The following is a 22855-nucleotide window of genomic DNA, read 5'->3' on the forward strand; positions in this document are numbered from 1 at the left end:
ATTGATAAATGCGCAGACGAAAATGATTAAAACATGATTGAAATACAATTATCATAAATCATACACGTTCATCAAATTAAGAGAAAATGTGATTTTTTTCGGAAAATATTTTTCTATTGATTGATTATTTCCCAGAGGCAAACTGGCATCAATAAGTGATGTCACGTAATAGCAATAAAACAAAAGTACATTTTTTGTTACCTAATGAACCGTCTACCTTCGTTTTACCGTCTCCATATCCCAAATCGACTGTGTTCATTCCAGGGGATTGCATGCATACTTTTGTAAAATGTAGGCATTTTATTTTACTACCCGATAAAGTTAAAATGCATTTTTCTTATTATATGTACTAATCTAATGAGGGCAGAGTTATATAGAACGATGTAAGTTCCGACAAATAGACAGGGCATAACTCTATTTCAAAAATCGTAACAAAGATTATTTAAATCGTACACTACCCAAATTAGTTTATTCTATACAAATCCATAGATATATATACACGAACTTGACATGAATTTTTCATTAATACCACCATATCATCACCAGCAGCAGCACTGCTAATTTTTCAAAAATGATTTGGAATCAGGAATTAATTACGTTGATTTGTAACCTTATATCTATTCGTCAGAATTTTTAAATTTATTTCATTTTAAAAAAAAACAATCTTACTCAAATTACAATGAAAACACCTTTTTCGTTAATAAATGGAGCAGACGATTAAAACATTATTGAATTTCAATTATTATAATTCATACACATTTATAAAAGTTAAAGAGAATGTGAATTAATTGATGGATATCCAGAAGCACAAAAATGGCATTAAAAAGTAAAGTCACGGTATTTGCATTGTAACATTAATCCTCAAAGAAAAATGCATTATTTATTACCTGATGAATCGTCTACATTTGTATTGATATTGTCCGTATGGTCTGTGTTGTTTCCAGGAGTGCATACTCCTGTAAAATGCAGATCTTTTATTTTTCTAACTGATTAAGTTGAAATATATTTTTCTTATTACTGAAAGGTCAGAGTTATATAGAACTTTTAAGTGTAATAGGTTTTGATAAATAAACATGGCATAACTCAGTTTTCGCTACAAAAAATCGTAACAAAGGTGATTTAAATCGTACACAACCTAATATAATTTATTCCATACAAATCAATAGAGCCTTAGTCATTTATTACACAGCACGTGCATAATTCAAGAATAATCTGTATATAATGGAGATTAAAAAGGATACCTTTACACTCTAGTCTCCTTTGATACATGAATCCAAAAGCGGATAGAAGCATTAACAGTAGTATTATTGCTAGAAGCATCCATACTGCCACAATTAAAGTGTTCAAGTTGCTGCAATCAAATATAAAGACTATTGGTTCTCATAATTATTTAGCAATATATTTCGATAAAAGTTATCGTTCAGTAGTTGTTTATAACATATTAGACTTTTTTGTGCCCAAAAATGGACTACTTGGAACTTTTTAATTACAGATATCGTTAAATTTGCATGTAAAATTGCAGGTAAAATTGCATGTAGCAAAGGCTCAAAGCGGCGCAAATAACAAATTTTCATGTTTTTTTTAAAAATATGCTTATGCAAAAAAATTGGTTTACAAAAATAACTGTGTGTGAGTGTTGAACGAATTTAAACATGTTTTAGTAAAACGAACAAACGAGCTCTAAATATTCATTTTTGTTATCAAATTTTAAATTGCTTTTAATCAGGTCTACTATCTGCAACCGATTGTTTGGTTTTCTAAAATTGTATAACACCATATTTTTCACAATTCCCAGATCAAGCTTGCCAATTTGAAAGACTTCGTGTTATCTGAAAAATTCCATCAGTGGGAGTTTACCCCACTATCACAAATCCCGACAGCAATTTTATAGTATACACCCAAGCAACAACACATAAACAAGTAAACTACGACTTTTTATCACTGAATTATAAACTTTAACAATTAATTTGATCTACGATTAATTCAACGTCCTAGTAACTAGTATTTAAAAATAAAACTTTTCTGAGCAATAACATTTCCTAAGATACGAATGAGTAAACATTTCTGCAAGGAACAGTCATCTGTATATTGTTCAATCCTTGCATGTTTTAAACACATATTTTTGTATTTTACCATTGTGTACATACAATGTAGGGTCAGATTTAAAGAATCAATCAGATTGTACATTATAACAAAACGGCATATAACTAATGCAAGAAGTAAAGTTTTTTTTAAACACTTGGTTATCCATTCAACTGCATGGACATACGATTGACCATTCAAATTTAATTGTAGATGTATGAAACAAAACAGGAAAAGAATACTATATTTCTCGAAATTTTTATCATTTGTTTTTCAGCTAAAACACGTTTTTATGGTGGCATATCTCTGCCCCTTGAGTGCAAGTTATTTTTTTATCAATTATGTCGACATGCAAGATAAATATGTTGACATGCAGAATAATTATGTCGACATGCAACATAACTATGTTGACATGCAAGAAAATTGCAATCAGATAAGAATTATACAAAATCTCAAAAAATCTCAAATATCGCCCTCCTGTGACATCCACGATGCTAGATGCTACCTTTTTATGTCGACATGCAACTTATTTATGTTAACATGCAAGAGAAATATGCTGACTTGCAACTTATTTATGTCAACATGCAACTTATTTATGTCGACATGCGAGATGAATATGTCGACATGCAACTTAGTTATGTTGACATGTGAGATGAATATGTCGACATGCAACTTAGTTATGTTGACATGCAACTTATAAGTTGCATGTTAACATAACTAAGTTGCATGTCGACATAAATATGTTGCATGTCAACATATTTATCTTGCATGTTAACATAACTAAGTTGCATGTTAACATAAATAAGTTGCATGCTGACATCAATAGGTAGTGTATCTAGCATCTTGGTACGGAAGCGTATCGGGGCCTACACTTGTTGTATTATAACTTGTACATTGTCTTATTCTTTATTGTCTTATCAACATTTAAAGTGTTATGACTTCTTATTAATAGAGATATTTTGTATTGTATTAAGGTATTTCACTTTATTTAAAGCACTTCCTTGTATTTCAATAGTTATATTGCTGTAAGGTTTATTGACTTAAAAGAATATAAAATAAAAAATAGTGATATAAAAACGAGCTGAAATTATTTCGATATAAAAATTGTAACATATATAGTAGCATCATATGCTTAGTAGTTATATCGATATAAAGATATATTCATTTCTGAAGAAAAAAAAACCCATGGAAAAATCTTGCTGTCGAATTATTTCGCGGGCGCGGGGGATTTAATGAAATCACTTGACATTCATTTCCAGCCGGTGCATGCTCTCCAAAAGTAAGTACAGCTTTATAATTTTTTAAACGTTATCGTAGTTAAATCCTCCTCACACGCTAGGTAACCATCCAATGTATTAACTTCGAGGAGGTTTTCTTTTTACATGTGTATAATTCAAATGGATAAGTATTTCTTTAGTGTATTATGGTAAAGATAATTCCTATCGGCCTGAAAAGACAAACATGTGGTATACTATAAAGTTCTAGGAAACTACTACAAAAAATCAAAACAAATCTTTTTTAACCCTTCCGCTGCACATAACATTGTTAATGCTATAACATACTGATTAAGTACTGTTCCTGATATTCAGAAAATGTGTTTCATCTAAAATTCTAGTTGTTGTTACTTATTTCAGATGAACATCCTTCTGACAGGAGTGTGTTTACTGCAACTTATTCCAAGTGTATGTTGCATCAATGAAATAGTAAGAAATCAGCTCATAACACATTATTTTCATTTGGGATACAAGTACAGTGAGATCATTGGATTTATGTTCTGTGTACATGGTATATCTTTAAGCTTACGGAATTTAAAACGCATTCTTCGTAAACTGGGTCTACAAAGGAATAACGTGGAATTTCCGTTATTCGAAATCATAAAGGCTATTTGTTTCCTTCATCAAGAGGGATATATTAACTTAGGATATAGAGCGATGTGGAAACTGCTGAACGTGATGTGTAACGTCCGGACAACGCAGAATACAGTTCGCAGTGTTTTGAAAGTAATCAGTCCAAACGCTGTGGATCTGAGGTCTCGTCATCGCCTTCAACGAAGGGTATATTACAATAAAGGACCAAATTTCTTAATTCATATTGATGGTTACGACAAACTGAAACCTTTTGGAATTGCTATTCATGGGGCCATAGATGGATACTCAAGGAAAATTCTTTGGCTAGAGGCATCTAATACAAATAACAACCCTAGAGTAGTTGCTAGATACTTCATTAACTATATACGTAAACTAAAAAGAGTCCCTCGAGTTGTTCGTTCAGATCATGGAAGTGAAAACAGTATCATAAAGGATATCCAGACATTTTTAAGAAAAGACCACACTGATGTTATGCATGGCGAGAAAAGCTTTCAGTACGGGCCTTCAACTTCTAATCAAAGAATAGAGATGCTATGGAGTTTTTTAATGAAAAACTTTACCCAATTCTGGCGAAATTTGTTCAAAGATTTAAGAGACGCAGGCCTTTTGAACACCGCTTTACAAGTAAATTGTCTGCGATTTTCGTTTATGCCACTAATACGACATAGGCTTGAAATATTCAAAAATTTATGGAATTCGCATAGAATAAGATCACAAAGAAATTCTGAAGTTCCCTGCGGTATACCGGATGTGCTATATAATCAAGCTATAATGTTTGGGGATACAGATTACTCCTTTAATGTGTGCCATATAGCAGCGAAGATCTCAACATTTTAAGTCAGCTTTGCACCGAAGCACCTGCGGAAAGAGGATGTCCTGATAACTTTTGGTACGAGTTCGAACATCAATGCAATTTAAATCGAGACGAATGCAAAAGACTTGTTCCTGACAACGTTGACGATGCATTGCTTTTATTCAAAACACTGCTTTCCATTCTTTAACTCAATGTTAAACAACTTTAGTAAATGTCATTCGTCATTACGTAAATATGGTCTCATGCCATTTTTGTTATTTCTTGGAGGTTGCTTACAGAATGTTAAATGCGACAAATACTTTAAACAGTTTATTGTTTATATAATAGTTATCTTGAAAATAATAAACAAATCTGAATTAATTTAATTGAATATATATTTTAAATAAACAAGTACGATGAATGTGGTACGAGCCACATTTACAGATTAACAAGAGGCCAATAGCACAGGCACTTGTTTCTGAGAAAAACATTTACCCTATAGTATAATAATGACATATTATTAGTGTTATTATTATACTATAGGGTAATTTTTTTTCTCAGAAACAAGTGCCTGTGGCCAATAGGCCTTAACGGTCACCTGAGTACAGCAAAGTGATTTTCAATCCCTGTGACTTTATTACATTTTGTAATCTTAACGGATAAAACGAATTACACTTTTACCGAAGTAAAATTGCCCATCCCTAGGACTTCGTTATAAGCGTGTTCTACTGTACTGCTTATCAGTGATTTTGGTTAGCCAATTATTACTTTACTATTAAAGGGGCATAATCACGATTTTTGGTCGAATTCTATTTTTGTTTTTATTATTTACAATGCTTTAGGAATGCATTTCAAATGACTAAATGAAATTGGAGAGTCAGTAGTGAAGTTAAAAGCAAGATTCTTTGTCATGTAAACAAGGCTCACGTCCTCTTTTTGTTTACATTAATTCAATATACCGGTAAAAGTTCTTTTTCAAGCTGATTTTTCCATCTTCTTAATCATGTTAAGTATAAATAAACAGATCCTAACGTTTACCACGTTCATTTTCGGTCTTAAACTGGAGTTTTCACTTCAACGTTCAAAATGTATACAGAAGCTTTGTTTACAGAGCAAAAAATTGTAAGCTTTGTAACTCGCTTATAACTCAACGAATGACACTTAAATTCTGGTTGCCTATTAAAAATGCCTTACTGAGGCATTGTAAACATTAAAATCGGGAAAATAAATTTTGACCAAAATCGTGACCATGCCACTTTAACAAGTCTATTTGTTTACTTAAAAAGTTCAAAAACTGTTTTGTTTCCAAAAAAATTCTTTATTACATTATATTCAATGATTAATAGATATTTAGGTGACATGAACTATTATACTTTATTAATCGCCTTTGTCATTATAATTATATGCATGTACGTTGACTTTCTCAAATTAGAAAATAAATATCTGCAAGCGAGGAGCCTCATTGTCATTAAATGTAATGTTGGATCCGGGGTTTGCTATGAAAGACTGTAATGAGATACTGATATAATCGACGCTAAAATAAAAAAAACGATAACATTACTGGAAAAACGACTTTATTACAACTCTTTTCAATACATAACCAAAAATACATCAACAACAGTTGATTTTGGCATTGGGAGCTAGATGTTAACTTTTCAAATTCAGTAAAACAAGCATATGGGGCTTTGTATTTGCAGGACCATTGAATGTATAAAATATAAAATATCATTTAATAAGATCAAACAATCTGTGAAACAAAACAAAAATCTATTTTGATTTTAAAAAATCAAAACAAACAATCTTGCACTTAGCAATGTTATACCAAAACACAAATTATGGCATAGAAAGTACTCAGAAAATATTGAGCATTACATGTATCATTGCCCACCATAAATTTTCTGTCAATAAAAAAAAGGTTAACGTATCAGCAACAATGTGCCTTACAAGTTTGTTCATACAAAAGTAAACATGAGGTGTAAAAAAAAATACACCCGCTTTAGTATTGGTTTCTCTATGATTATTTATGTTGTTAAACTACAATCATATGGAAAAATTTTACATTACTCACAGGCTAAAGTCTAACATAAATTTTTTTGCAATTAACAATAGAAATTACCTGAATATTCAAACCAAATGTGTTGTTTTATATACAAATTTATAAATTGTTCAGTCATGTTGTACCAAAAAATTTTAAAGGTAAATTTCACCAGTCCACAAAGTATTTTAAACAGCCTCATGCAAGAAAGACTTGGTGTGAATTAATAATAAAGCCTAAATAAAATGGTCTATAATGGATTAGGTAAAAATAACTTTATACCGTTCAAAGAAACATATTGGCTCAAACATAAATATACAAATACAAATAACTGCATTTTATGGCATATGATGAAAAATGAATAAGATGACAAATTGTTTTTAGTTGCCCGTTGTATCAAAACCTCTGATACTTGGGATTAACAACACTACAAATCCAAGCCTTTATCAAAGCCTGTAAAACCATGATGCTTAACTAGAGGTACTGTGAGCAAGCTCACAATTGATACCCCCTGCTAAGAAAAAATCATAACTCATGTATTTTTTCTATTACTGGTATAGGAAATAATGGATGAATTTATTTCACCATCCTTTTTCTATAAATAACAAATGCTCTATTTTTTAAAACTGCTAATGCTAATATGAGTAAAAAAACTAATTCCTATTCTTTAAATTCCATTTTATTTCAATTTAACTGTTAATGCATGAGGACATTTGCATCTTATTGTATTGTAGTAAATACATGCACTGTTCATACACTTTTTCCGAACAATACTAATTAAAGTTGTAGAAACAAAATAACCAGAAACCCATGCAAATATTTTCAAGCTTTAAGAGAGCGAACCTTGCAATGGATATATATTTAGAAAAACAAGTTAATTAACCATGAAATTACAAAATAAGGTCTTTTTTATCAGTCTGGTAATAAAATTAACAACTGTAACTTTGTTTCTCAAATAATACTTGATATGAAAAGAGGAGAACTATAAATTGCTAAAAGTTGAATTTTGTTAAAAAGGGGTATTCATATTGTGGGGATTATGATAAAAAAAACTAACCAGGTAATATTAAGACATGAATATTTGGGCTTTTTAATGACACAGGATGTCTAATAATTTCATATCATAAAAAATGGTACTCTAGTAACAATAACCATAACTGAGTAGGTATCCACCTTCATGGGTCTTCCGTGTATTTCTGCTGTTAAAACTAATGGCATTTACCATTTACACCAAAAATATGAAGAAAATCAGTAGTTACATAAATAGTGGCTTTACGTCCTGAATTTGAACCCTGCAGACTGGGCACATTTTATTTTGGGTCTCAATTTCAAGGCCACACACCAGACATGTTGTGTGCCCACATGGCAGAAAAAAATTAGTTATTTCCCTGTCAAATCAAATTGTGCACTTCTTCGCAGCATGGCCTTGTTGGAACAGCACCTGCAACAGATATTTTCACAACTGAACAAAGTGAAATTAAATTTATTCATCTATAATACTCAGAGTTATTTCATTATATAAAAAAATAATAATATTTTATCATTTTGGTGAAATGCTACACCAAAATTTCATTTTATGGATCATTAAAGTAGCATTTCTGAAACTAAGTTTATTTGTTCAAAGAATTTAAGATAATCAATTATGCTGTAAATTATTTTATGCAATTTTTGTTTTGTACTTTTTATGAAAAAGTGGAAAATCTGTTTTAGTTGCAAGTTAGAAACTCTTCACAGTAGTGCTTAGAATTTGTTGTGCATTAATGCACGGTGTTGCAATCTAATTAATTATTCCACCTTAACATATGAAAATTATGCTGCAATGTTGTAGGTCATAAAATTTTATTTTAATACAGATTCATGGTAAAGATGACCGTTGTAGGTCATAAAATTTTATTTTAATACAGATTCATGGTAAAGATGACCGATGAGTTTTCTTTGTAAACCAGCTATCATTCGTGACAACTTTATTTCATGTTTACTTAAGATGAACTAATTAGCGGCTACTAACTTTTGCAAACAAGCCTTATCCAAATCGGTGTTTTTCTTTTTTATATATTAAAAGCTTTTAAATTATTGTGTCTTTAAGTGGGACATTTGGTGCCTATTTTGATAACATGGTACAGAGATGAAAAGAATCTTGAAATTTAAGCCAAGCACTAGCCGTTATGATGTCCATTGAATTCTGATAACCATCAGGAAAATATCTGATATATATATACAAAGCTTCTTGAACTCCATTTCAAGATGTCCACCTGAGTACCATAGCATTTTGACATATCAGAAAGTCTATTAATTGCATTTTAAGCTTCATTTTGAAGCCTAAATCCTAATCTGGGACTCTTCTTACTGTTACTCTGATTTTAATATTTGACTATGAAAAACATTTTCATTCAGGTGGGGGTGGGGGTGGGTGGGGTTGAATATTTGGGGAATCTTAGATTAACTATACCTAAGCTGCAGGGGCCAATTTGAAAAATTGTAAACTTTTACAGGCCTTTAGTGGTCAATCTTTTATAATATTATGTTTAATCTATAATGCACACCAAATGCACACAGTTCAATATTTCTAAAAGTACACAATGCAGAGGATATTAAAGTAGATTTCCTAAAATAGAACACATATTAAAATGAATATTGCCAAGTGACAATGAAGTTAAAATTGTTAATGGATGGCACAAGGGAAATTAAAAATACATGTTCAATAATACACTGTATATGGCCACATTTATCACCCCCCCCCCCAAAAAAAAAAATCCCCAAGATAAAGCCTCAACTTCTGCCTCAATTTAACATCAGGACATTATGAACATAATAACAATACATAGAGAATAATTCATGGCAAATATCTGTATCACATCCCATATCAACCCAAGACCCGAATATCAGCCTGAGGACCGAAGGCAAGAGGGCTGATATTGGTCGAGGGTTGATATGGGATTTGATACAGAATTTGACATGTATTGTTGTTTTTATAATATATTTGAATTTAGAAAGCAAGTTTTCATTTTTCATGTGGAAAAAAATTACAAATGCTTTATCCCAAACCGTTTATTTTTGACATTCAAATGTATTGTGACATATGTCATCTTTACTGAAATGTTCAAATAATGATGTCACAGTTTCAAATAAAAAATGCAAGTTATCCGAATTTCTTTTATTAATACCATAAATCTGACTTTTATACAGACAATTTTAATTAGTATTCTAATGCTAACATAACTATCAGTCACACAATTACACGCTTGGCGTAGTGGATTAATGGAGCACTCCCACTTATATACATGTTGGTAAAGAGTTCGAGCATTTTCATTCAGGTGGGGGTGGGGGTGGGTGGGGTTGAATATTTGGGGAATCTTAGATTAACTATACCTAAGCTGCACCGGTACATTTTTTAAAACTCGACTTTTTCCTTTATTCCATTTTATCCATCATAGGCAAATTTGCAATAACTTTGTATAATGCATGGATACCATCTAAAAATTTCATTTGTAAAGGTTGAAAGAAAATTATCATTTTTATGATGAAAAAATACTCTAAGGCTGAGGATCGGAGAACCTTAATACCGAGTATATAATAAATGACTTTATCTCCCCCAACTGTTGCAGTACATCATAAAATATTATTAAATTCAATTAATTAACTATGCATTTAGTTTTTCTCAAATATATTTGAAAGTAGACAAGAATATTTTCTAAGATTTAACACATTTTCAATATATCTATTATGGCCCCATCCTTGGGTCTGAACCCCTGTGTGCCCAGGTGCCATGAATTTCACTATTTTTGGAGATAGCTTCATGGATATCATAACAATGCATTAAGTTTGGGAATACAGAAGAAAATTTCGGAAAATTTGGCTTTTTTGCATATTTGGCCCCAAGAGGTGGTAAAGCCACAATTTTCACAACCTATATTCCTCTTATCCTAGAGTTGCTTAAAACCAAAAACTTTAACAATTGGCATTGTAGTTTTATGATGTAAAGGTCAATTTTAGGTAAAAATCATTTTAAATCTAAGATTTACTGAGTCTATATATTTCTTTGTCTATGATAGTTTACAAAAACTACGTTACTGATATACTAATAAGACTTACGACATTCCAAAATTTTGCGCTATAGATTAAAATGTTTATTATGCATTGTTATTCCTTTAAAACCAAACTATACACTTGGAACTCTTACCAATGTCTTTACTGGTTTAGAATTTTAAAATTTTGCAATATTTAACCCAAAAAAGTGTTTTTTTTTTGAAAGGTAAACATTTTAAAATTCCCTGTGGGATTCAAACTCATGACTTACAAATTCGTAGTGAACACTTTAACCCACTGCGCTACACTGTTAGGTGACAACTTTGGGAAAGAAACTATTCATAAAATTGCACTTGTTTTTATTGTATATTTCGATAAATAGTATGTCAAACATTAACATGGAAAAGTCCCATACCGCTTTAAAATCAATTCTAATAAAAATCACTACATACAGTAGGGGTTCCTGCAGGAAGCCACTGCTGATTTTGAGCATTCTGGTGATGGTGATGGTGACTCCCAGACGAGTTGTCTGAAATAATAATGATATATATAAGGTTTGCTACCAGTACCAATCATTTTCCTTGTTCCTTTTCTCGAATGTTGACTTTGCAAAATATTATATGGCATGTTTCCCATAATCATACCTATAATTGGTGTACAAATGGCTACAGCAGCTGTTGTCACAGATGTTGAATATGAACTTGGAGTGAGTGTATTAGTCACCTGTGGACTTTGAACATGAGGTAGGCCTGCAGAACAATTGATGTTGGGCAGTGTTGAGCAGTGTACTTGGTCCAGCTCCAGTATGGCAGTATGTATATTTTAATACACTGTCATCATCTATGAATTAAGAATTAAGACGTGTATCAATTTAAACAAATGATTTAATTCTTCCACAGATACACATTTCTGGCATCCTAAATCATGAATCTGAAGCCACTATAACAAACAGTGAACATCTGAGAAATAAACTCATTACCAGTACTATGTAAGGTTGTTTTTTCCCCAAGCTTATTGTACATGACAACAGCTAAAATAATAAAATACTTTGTGTAACAAAAGACCCAGAGGCCTTAAAGGTCATCTGAGCCCATAGCCCATACACAGACCTGTCGAGGAATCTCATATATGCATTTAGATAAGCTTTATTCTGGAGTAAAAATATCTAAAACTTGTAAATGACCCTCTTCCTTACCTGAAATCTTGCAACAAGGCCTATGAAATTGATAACTTTGGTGAAAAACTTGGAATATTGTAAGAGTGCATGACCAGATATTGAAAAGGTGCAAAACTCTAATGATAGGAAATAATTGTCATTAAGAGGTAAAGTGCTGTTTCCCAATATTTCGTCAACACCTATGTTTGAATGGAAAGTACCTGTTACTAAAAATAGATAGAAGTACATGTACCTGTCAATAATTTTTGGAAACCTAGGTACTGATTTTATAATGGTGTCTCTAATTACTGATTTGCCATAAATTCAAGAAACCTGCATCCAGATTGAATTTATTGAACTCCCTGTAACAAAAAGTTGATATTCTGAACTGTGATATCTTCCAGCAAATTGCAATGAATATAACATATATCATAGTGTTATTTAAAACATCTATTTATATTGGGTGTGCTTATATAAATCAGAATTAATTAAACAAAAGAACTTGAAAATAAAATCCAGAAGATTAGATTCAAGTAATTGAAACTTTCTTGCTTAACGTGAAAAGAAAAAAATATTTACTACTTGGTGGAATCAATCCAGTGACCGCAAAATTGAAAATACCTATTCATTACAACTAGACCACGCATATAACAATTTCATAAAATGTCTATTCAATATATGTTGCTATATACATGACTGTGATTTTAGAAATGAAGATAATAATTTTTCTATTGATCGATGTATCAAAGAAAAAATTGACCGGAAAACTTCATCAATGCGCGTAACTGAATTATTTGTCTTACATTTATTCAATGTAAACGTGTACTGCAATACCTGTAGAATATAATTTTAATAAGATTTCTTTGGTTTATAGAAATGTTTCATACCTGAGGTTTTCACTTTTTTTGGTCTTGCAAAATTCAGGCTGGGTAAAAAATCTGAATCATCTGAATCCGTTGACTGAGTTTCCATCAACTCATAATTCTGCATGAGCTGAAAAATACATCAAAGTTATCCCAAGATTGTCGATTTATTGTCTCTAGCTTGCTGATGTGAAACATACAACAATTTCTGAAAGAAATGCCAACACTAAAGAACGACAATGTTTTAAGCTGCTTTTATTCCCTTGTACATTTAAATGATTCTATGATTGGGATTCATTTATATCAGGATGCATGCATTGTTTCAGGAATATTCAATGTTGCAGCTTATAGTTCTTATGAATGTCCCTATACTGATACCAATGTTGAACTTTGCAACCCTCCTTCAAGAGTCAATTAGTTGGAAGGTTACAGTTAAATTGGGTTTATTCTATATCAGGATGCTAGTGCTTAAAGTTACAAAAAAGAAATACTGAAGTTTATATGCATATTAATTTTAATGTATACACTGTACATTTTAATATTTTAATGTAGAAAGGAGAACCATAATTAAACCTATTTATAGGTCAGTTTATCGGAAGTACATATATAAGTTGTCACAAATAAAAGTTGGTTTACTACACTCAACAAAACTTCTAAGTGTGTTCACCCAGTATAATGTATTTCCTATATGAAATAAGCACATGTATTTGTTTTGCTGTCAGGGTGACAGATTTTCACTTTACTTTCAAATTGTTAAGAAAGAAGCATTGACCTTGACCTCTGGTTGCAGTCCAATACCTTGACCTTTGCTTAAAATCACTAACACTTTCAATTTGGTTGAATTTCATTCAGATCATTTAGATTGTTTTAAGTTGCCAATGAAAATGATAATACACTTAAGAAATAGAAAAATTATATCAAAATAATGTTTCCTTCGGATTGCTTGATATTCAAAACAATGATTCCCCCTCCACCCCCCAATTGTGGCCCCATCCTACCCTTGGGGGTCATGATTTTCACTACTTTGATCTACACTACCTGAGGATGCTTCCATATAAGTTTCAGCCTTCTGGCTGACAAGTTTCTGAGAAGATTTTTAAAGATTTACTCTATATATTCCTATGTAAAAATTTGACCCCCCCCCCCATTGTGGCCCCACCCTACCACCGAGGGTCATGTTTTCACAACTGTGAGTCTACACTACCTGAGGATGCTTCCACAAAAGTTTCAGCTTTTCTGGACAATTGTTATTGAAAAGAAGATTTTTGAAAGTTTCTCAATTTTTTTCAATAATTCCTAATCATCTACCCTTAAAAAAGGTGGTGGTCCCTAATGTTCACCACTTTGAATCCCCTTTGCCTTAGGGTGCTTTGTGCCAAGTTTAGTTGAAACTGGCCCAGAAGTTCTGGGGAAGATGACGAAAATGTGAATACCGGTAGTATACAGACAGATGGAAGACAGACAAAATGTGATCAGAAAAGCTCACTTGAGCTTTCAACTCAGGTGAGCTAAAAACTGAAAGTTTAAAGATCAATGTCTAACAATGTGAAATAGCATTAGTTCACAACATAAATATTCAGTTTAGGTGAACTTGAAGTATACAGTATCCTAAACTCATATATAAGCTTTGTGCAAGAATACCTTCTTTTTCGTCAACAAGTAGAGCCTTGCTCTCTGGTGAAGCACCTTTTCTTCATTAATCCAATCTCCCACCGATTGAAATTGTTCTCTTGCTATCTCTTTACCAGTGAAATACCCCAATGAGGTTTCCATCCCAGAAAGCTTTCCCTTTGAATTTTTTCCATTGGGGAAAAATTCCTCCTCTAAAATCCTTTTTGTTTCTTCAAAATTTGAGGATTGTTGGATTATAACTGATGTTGAACCGTTGCCAGGATTTTTTGCTGTGTTTTTTACCTGGATGTATCTTTTTTCCTTAAAGCTGTAGTTGAGCCATCCAATGTTAACCCTGACAGGTTTTTCCTGATAAAATATATTTAAAAAATCAATGCATTGTATGAAGACAGTTAAAAAATACAAAATGCTGTGTTCTTAATGTTGTTGTGAGGAAGGAGGCCCTAGTTTCATGTTCTCCACATTCAAATGTTTCTGTGAGCAAAGCATGAACATTAGATATGATATTGTAATACAAAAATAGCCTTAAAATTAACAGTGTTTCTATTGTTTAGCCTAATAAGTAAAACAGGTTTCTATCTTTTAGCTGAAAATAAAATTTAACTAAGAAAATACACGCCGCTTTTCTTCTCGAATGCCTGAACAAAAAGGAATTATGCTTGTGCATTATGGGTAGATATCACAGGGGTGGTCTTAAAAGTTAAGGCATGATTGTAGGCAGCCCCGGGAAAATGCAAAAAGTTGATGAATGTAAGTATAGATATTGATGTAAGCAATGTTTCTTTTCAGCTAAAAAGTAAAACATTAAATCTATATTTGGGGGGTTTATGCTACATGTTAAAACATAACACAGATAATTTTACTTTATATTGGCTTTGTTTCAAAGGCTAACATTTTCAGAAATATCATGAATTCGGAATTTCCTGGTATTTGCAAATCTACACCATGTCTCCTAAATGCCAACAAAGCTTCTTGAAATTCTATGCAGCAGTTAAAGAGGAGCTGTACTCACAAAAATAGGACTGACATACTGGCTGAAAGACTGATCGGTTAAAACCATTATACCCCTCACAACCTCATTGCGTTGAGCATAATAATATGAAGGTATAAAATCATCACAATGGCCAAATGTTTATGAAAAAAGAGTCCAATTGAAAAACGTTGTGAAATTGAAATCAATGCAATGCATTAATTGTAAATCCTTATTCCAATTTCGCTAACCTGTTTTCCTATTCCTTTTCCTTTGGCCTTTTTATTTAATTTTGCCTGCATTTTTTCCACAAATTCAAGTATTGAGTTCTTTTGCTCATCTTCTGCAATAAAAATACATTAAAATGATATAGATAAAGTATATTGCAGGATCAATTACTTATCAAAATTTAAGAAATACACAACATTAACTTTTGCTGTTTTTCAAAAGCCTCAAACTCTTTCTCAAATTATAATCTTGTCAGAAAAATCTTATAAATTCAGAGAATAAAACCAAAAGTATCTAAAACTCAAGATATGGCATGAAATAACTTCTTTTTCTTGACTTTTATAAATATATTTATTCAAGCTAATATATATCGATAGAAGTTAAAAAAACACAATTGTACTAATATAATTTCAGAACAACATAAGGATATCCCAATTTACAAATTATCTGGAAATTGGGTCTGCACTTAAAATTAGGAAGCTCTTAAGTTTCGGTAATCTACAACCACCAAGTTATGAAAATGTTCATTTTCTTCTCAAAACCCTCCCCAACAAAATAAAGTCTCTGACTTTAGTTTAATACTTGACTCTGTAAATATGTAATTTTCCTTTTAATCACTATTTTATTCAAAATAGTTTATATGGCAATATGAATTTATAAGTAGAATAATATATGATGCATAACTTTCAGACAAGAGGTGACCCAAAATGGCTACCCCAAAAACAGAAGAATGAACCTGAGACTTTGAACCTGAGACTTTAATTGGTTATTCCGGCTTACTCTGTTGTGAATTATTATACAAAATAAGCAAATTTGCCATTAAACATGAAGTTGACATTATATTCTACATGACTCCCACCATATGGCATCACCACATGCCTAAAGAGGTCCATGGGCCACATCGCTCACCTGAGCAACATAGGTATGGTAAAATTAACAGTCATGATACAAACTATCTGGACAATGTAGTATATATAATACATGTAGATCCTGTATAAATAAAAGTCCTTTTTTAATGTTCATAATCAAGTCCCTTTTCTAACAGGATGATTTTATAGTCATATCACCTGTTGAGCATTGCAGTTCTCAAAAAGATCCTAAAAAATTGTTTTTATATGGGATATAAACTGGCCTACATCAAACTCTGAACCCCTTGTGAGGCCCAAGAATCGTCCAAGGGCCAAAGTCTAAACAATTTGAAAGAATCAGTGATATGTCAGAATGCTTGCATTTAAGTAAAACCATATATCACAATATTCAATTTTTTGTGAATAATTAAAATATTTTCCTTTGTAAAATTGGAATCTCAATGCGGCCCCACCCTACTCCTCAAGATTTTGATTTGAAAGAATTTAAATCTACATTAGAGAGGTTGAGATTTCAAACGTGTACGGGTACGTGTACGTGAACTAGGGAAATCACCTAAATTCTTTGCGTATTACGTCATCAGTTTTTGTGACGACATGGTTTCTACACGTTCTCTAAACTTGTAGAGTGTCGTCTACACGTAAGTACAAACGTGTAGCTTTTTACAACAAATAAAATCTTACTGATGAGTGAATGTACTCTTGTGATACATTATATAGATTTTTACACTTCATTTGCATGAAAATGGAGAAGAAATTTACCATTTATTTGGAATTATAACTAAATAGATTCATGTCACAAAACTGCGTCGATTTACGTACACATTTATATCCTACAAGTTAAGAAATCTCAACTGATAAATTACAAAAACGTGTACGTGTACGTGTAGTTTTAACACACGTACCCGTACACGTTTAAAATCTCAACCTCTCTATTGTCTTGCTTTCAGTAAAATTACAGCTTTTCTAGGCAAGTGGTTTTTAGAGGAAGATATCTTAAAAATGTTCTTATGTAAATTGTTGCCCCCCCCCCAAAAAATGTTGTGACGCCATTCTAACCCCCAAGATCATAATTTGAATAAATTTGAATCTACCCTACCTGATAATGCTTCCATACAAGTTTCAGCTTTCCTGGCTGATTAGTTTCTGAGAAGAAGATTTTGAAAGATTTACACTATATATTCCTATGTAAAAGTTTGAACCCCCCCTTCCCATTGTAGCTCCACTCTACCCCCGGGGTCATTATTTACACAAATTTGTATCTACACTACATAAGGATGCTTCCACACAAGTTTCAGCTTTCTTGGCTGATTGGTGTCTAAGAAGAAGATTTTTAAAGATATACTCTTATATATTCTATATAAATCCTCTTCTGCGGCGCAGGGGTATAAAAATGTTTATGTATTCATGTGAACAAATAATTGATAACTAAAATGGTTAAATCTAGAAATGGCAGGGGGATAGATTTCTCATTTGAAAAAATGTCAGCAGATAGTAAGCATATTTTCTAACCAATTTATGATTGGATTTATAAAAGAGCTATAATTAGTTTGTATTTAAAATCTGACAAGTGCAGCCCATAATGAATTTAATAATTATTTTTTGCAATTAACACGCCTCAAATAACCATTCAAATCTCAGGTTCTCCACTTTTTTCAAAAATTGACCTACTCTTTTGTTTGAAGCTAACCCAGACTGCCACCAGAATTTGTTTTGTTTAATATAAAAGTTTGATAACAATATTTACATTTTTTACTCAGTCAATGTAAAACATATTCAGGTCAGAATTAAAAAATTCTACATTAGACTATTTCAAGTACAATAATTAGCAAAATTAAACCAATATCATTTATTGTTTTTTTTACCTGTTTCATGCTGTTTTGCTTTTCCATGCATCAACACTGTCAATCAAAAGTTTAGAAAGATACTTAAGAACTAAGATAATTGTTACATGCATATTACTATCAAAATATATTAATCACAATATTAATGTTTAATAAGAATAGTAGCTACCAACATGACCAAGTAGTTTTCTCTCTCTCTCTCTCTCTCTCTCTCTCTCTCTCTCTCTCTCTCTCTCTCTCTCTCTCTCTCTCTCTCTCATGTGAATGTACCTTATATATAATCAAATTAATATTTCAACTAATGAATTTATATATACAATGTAATTTAATTTTGGTTGTAATGTGCTTTCTGATTGGCTAACAAATTACTGTATATCGTATAAAGAATGTTGCCTATGTCATAGTAAGGCTAACATCAAAAAACGTATCAATCCGCCTGATGTTACCTTTGAATTTTGTACAATTTGATGTCATTTTACAGTTAAAAGCAAAAAATTAAATTACAAGCAATGAATTCAAATATTCATTAGTTTTATATTATATAAAAGTATTAAATATTGATTTCATTCCTTAAATAAAAGAAAGTTTTGAATACCGGGTATTTAATAAAGTGTGAATTTAAAAAATGATGTTTTGGTTAGTATGAAGAGTTAAAATTTGTCACCACTACAAATTTTTTAAATGTTTACCTGGGGTCCATTTTTCATTTCCTCTTAAAACCATGAGAGTTTGGTTGTTTAGAAATTCAAAATACTCCCCTTAAATTTCAGTTCCATCTTCTTCCATAACTATTACTGTAACAATGTCATCCGGTATGGAAAACTGATAGATAAGAGTTTCAACTTTGTCTCTGTCTGTCTCTCCCTTTCTAATACTTACCAGCTATAGAGACTATTTCTTTTTACATTTATATTTAATACATTTTATGAAATGTTTCTTAAATATGTGGTGGATATCACCCATGCAATAAATTATTTAGAAGACACTGCCTACAAAATATAGATTTATACATAAACAATGGTAATCACCATTTACAAAGCTCACCAAGACAAGGCATCACCATTACAAGACCAACTTTATTACACTGTATGAAAATCATAGTTAATGATTTATAATAAACAAGAGATGTTTGTAAAAGACTTATCCCCCCCTCCCTTGGAAACAACTGCGAAGAAAATGAACGGAAGCTGCAAATAATTGAAATTTTTCTTAGTCCAAGGCACATAACTCTGTCAGAAACTGCTTGATCGTACCCAAAATTAAACTTGACCTAGATATTATTAAATCTGTATACCAAATTTCATTTCAACAAGTACAACATTTGCGAAGAAAATGAACAAAAACTGAAATAATTGGAATTTGGAATTGGAAAGGACCCAAAATCGAACTGGACCTAGATATTATTATGATAAACCTGCATACTGTAAAACGAGAAAATATGGCGCACTACAAATTTTAGCGCCTTTGGCGCAACTGCATCTGAGCGCTAAAATTAATAGTGCACCAACAATTTTCCATATGTATTAAATTTCTTCAAGTTGCAAAACAATAACGTCAGTCCATTTTTAAGGCTATATAGAAGTGTTCATTTAAAAATCAGATGCTGTCGGTTCTGTTTGTTTAAACAACTACACAGGTAAACGGCATGGGTTATCGTGTATAAGTGCCTAAACATGGATTTATCAATTCAGTTTTAATTGCTTTTTAATATCTCTCATAAGCACCTTGAAAATTGGGCTTCTCCCCATGCCATTTCCATTTAGCGCCTCGAGGTGAAAATGTGATTAAGCGTGGCGATCTTAAGGCTAACAATACATGATTGATCATAATTTCTTTGATCTCTGAGTAGTAGATATAAAGATAACAAGACGATACCTATTTTTGTGTTTTTTAATGTAAAATTACTGAGAAAAAGATTCTCTCATGGTGATCGACACTCATGGTAAATGTAGCATTCGATTTCACTTTTAGTTTCGGGACTCTTCTAGTGTTATCCAAGTCGACACGTTAAATTCAAAGTCCGATAACTAAGATTTGTTTACCAACAAAAATTACACATTATTGCCCAAAAATAAAGTTTTCATATCTATCTACTGACGATTTACACAAAAGTAAATGTATTGTTCTCAACGACAGTTTGCCGTGCATGCGAGATAGAAATCAAAGTCGCTGTGTTCACATGCTTGAGTGAACACAGAACTAAATTTTGGGCGTAATCGTTTATCAAACAACAACATTTTTTGTATTCTTTTTAAAGAAAAGATGCATGCGCTAAAATATAATTGCGCTAATGTACTGGCACTTGCGTTTGCGCTAAAATACGTATGCGCCAAATTTTCTCGTTTTACTGTACTAAATTTTATTTCAATATGTGCATCCTCTGCAAAGAAAATGAACAGAAACTGCAAATAATTGGAATTGTTCTATGTCCGAGGGGCATAACTCTGTCAAAAATTGCTCGATTGTACATAAAATTAAACTTGACCTAGATATTATTATGATCAATTTGTATACCAAATTTCATTTTATTAAATATGTACATCCTATGCAAAGAAAATGAATGGAAACTGAAATTGTTCTACTTCCAAAGGGCATAACTCTGTCGAAAAATTGCTTATTCATATCCAAAATCGAGTTTTATCTAGATATTATTATGATAAACCTTTATACCAAATTCCAATACAATATGTGCATCCTTCTTAGCATTGAATGATTTATTTTTGACATCATCATGTCTAGTGCTGAAACGAATGTTCGAATATTCGCGAATGAATAGTAAATTTCTTATTCTAGCTGCAGGTCTGTAGCTCCCGGTCTGAAAAATTCGGATGGACAACCTGGGAGCTACAGGGCCACCCATTGAAAAAAATGTATATTTATTGCGGCGAAAAACTTGTGCTAGTTTTCGAATAATTTACCTTTTTTATACGCAAATTCTGTGAAAACAATTAGTACCATTAAATTCTTCATGCAATTTACTACTGATATCGTCTCTTCACTTGCCTCGGATAGTGTTTTAAACACCAGTCCCGTGAATTCATGTGGTGCACTTTGTTTACATGTAAAAATGGCGACTCTCGATCTCGATGTAAATTCAACATACTTGACTTTCCGAGGTCGGTAGCGTGTTTTGGAGAAAGTTTGAGGTAAATAAAGAGGCGATATCAGTAGTAAATTGCATGAAGAATTTAATGGTACTACAGTAATTGTAAACATGGTGTTTTGACAACATGTATGAAATATATTTTTAACCGATATTATAGAAATCAATGTTTTGGAACTACTAATGTAAATTACATGTAAATTCATACGCAGTGATTAGTTATTGCATTTAGAGGAATTTAAAGATCACAGAATTTAATGGAAAAACACAGTAGGATGTAAATATTGTGAAGAAAATGATCAGAAACTGCTTGTGGACAAACCGAAAGACAGCAGCAGGCAATATGCCCTCCCTTCTTCAAAGGGGGGCATAAATATTGGATACTGTAGTATGGTTCGACACAATATCATATATCATATCCTACAAAATTGTATGATAATCATTTCATATGTAAATTTCACAAGGTATTGTATGATGCAATGCTTAAGCCCCTTTAGCAATTGGCGCACGAGCAGATATGACAAAATAGTCCTGCGACCAAGAAAAATAGAAATGGTTTGTAAACTGTTGCCAAAATAATCGCATATAAAAAATTACTCGTACGAAACTCACACGATTAAGAGCGACCATTGTCCAATGAAAATGCATTAAATCTTGCGATTCATCTTGTGTCTTGATGCAATTGTTGCACAATGAAAGCAAGTGTTGTTAGATTATGCGATAGGATTGCACGTATGACTTGATGATCAGACGATTGAACGTGCGCCAATGCAATAGGACATGCGGCGCTCGTCCGATCATGCGTTTAATTGTACAAATGCTCATAGGGGGTATATAAACATGTCCCGCCCGTTTTCAACGCTCTTCAGTAGAAATAGTTGAAAAAATGATACCGCCAAAGATAACAAAAGCCAAATTCAAGGTCAATTATGGCCTAAAACAGATATCCTTACACAGTGTATACTGTGTAAGGGAACTATTTGTCCCTGTTTTATTTTCACTCATTTCACTCTTTTTGTCAGTTTAGGGATTAAGACTTGGCAAATTCCAATGACTTATATTATCTCTCTTCTACCACAACATTGTTGGGGTGATTTCAAGATGAGCTAAACCGCAAGTAAAAGCAAAAATGTCACGAGGCAAAAATAACCCTTTATCTAGTATATTTACTAGTGGCAAAGCATGAAATCTGAAACAGATAAATCTTGCAATGATTGTAAAACATTGCAAGATTAAATGAGACACATTGAGCAACAGTCTCATGGTCACACAACAGATGCATAAACAGCTGCAATTCATCTTAAGATCTTTAAAATTCGTGCATCGTTCTTGCAAGTACACAAAACATTGTAAAACATTCGTAGTAATGTTCATGAGATGCATTGCAGA

General features: G+C 32.0%; 2 protein-coding genes and 1 non-coding gene across 6 annotated transcripts in view; 1 reads left to right on the forward strand and 2 right to left on the reverse strand.

Annotated features, from left to right (window-relative positions):
- The window catches only part of LOC105347839 (uncharacterized), a 58505-nt gene that overhangs the window by 24944 nt on the left and 10706 nt on the right, over window positions 1-22855 (reverse strand). Inside the window, exons 4-5 of one of the 2 annotated variants that reach the window (XM_066068388.1) lie at window positions 1242-1351; window positions 888-956 (exon numbers count right to left, since the gene is read on the reverse strand). In XM_066068388.1, the coding sequence (XP_065924460.1) occupies window positions 888-956; window positions 1242-1351 (179 nt within the window). The remainder of the gene's footprint in view (window positions 1-887; window positions 957-1241; window positions 1352-22855) is intronic. The other variant, XM_034472613.2, reaches the window with a different exon arrangement.
- On the forward strand, window positions 2696-2819 carry LOC136271114 (small nucleolar RNA SNORA53). The gene has a single exon (XR_010708949.1). It is a non-coding gene; the product is annotated as a small nucleolar RNA SNORA53 (small nucleolar RNA).
- LOC136270541 (uncharacterized) lies at window positions 6312-20716 on the reverse strand. 3 transcript variants are annotated; one of them, XM_066068389.1, is made up of 8 exons: window positions 19053-20716; window positions 18385-18420; window positions 15677-15768; window positions 14465-14803; window positions 12848-12953; window positions 11449-11644; window positions 11257-11333; window positions 6312-8219 (listed from the first exon to the last, which is right to left on the reverse strand). In XM_066068389.1, the coding sequence occupies exons 1-6, from the start codon at window positions 19084-19086 to the stop codon at window positions 11520-11522; spliced, it is 732 nt and encodes a 243-aa protein (XP_065924461.1). In that variant the 5' UTR covers window positions 19087-20716; the 3' UTR covers window positions 6312-8219; window positions 11257-11333; window positions 11449-11519. The 3 variants fall into 3 exon arrangements, with proteins under 3 accessions (XP_065924461.1, XP_065924462.1, XP_065924463.1); XM_066068390.1 differs by lacking the exon at window positions 18385-18420; XM_066068391.1 differs by lacking the exons at window positions 6312-8219; window positions 11257-11333 and adding an exon at window positions 12214-12322 and having other exon boundaries at window positions 11512-11644.

This window comes from Magallana gigas, chromosome 8 (assembly GCF_963853765.1).
Source record: "Magallana gigas chromosome 8, xbMagGiga1.1, whole genome shotgun sequence".
NCBI lineage: Eukaryota > Metazoa > Mollusca > Bivalvia > Ostreida > Ostreidae > Magallana > Magallana gigas.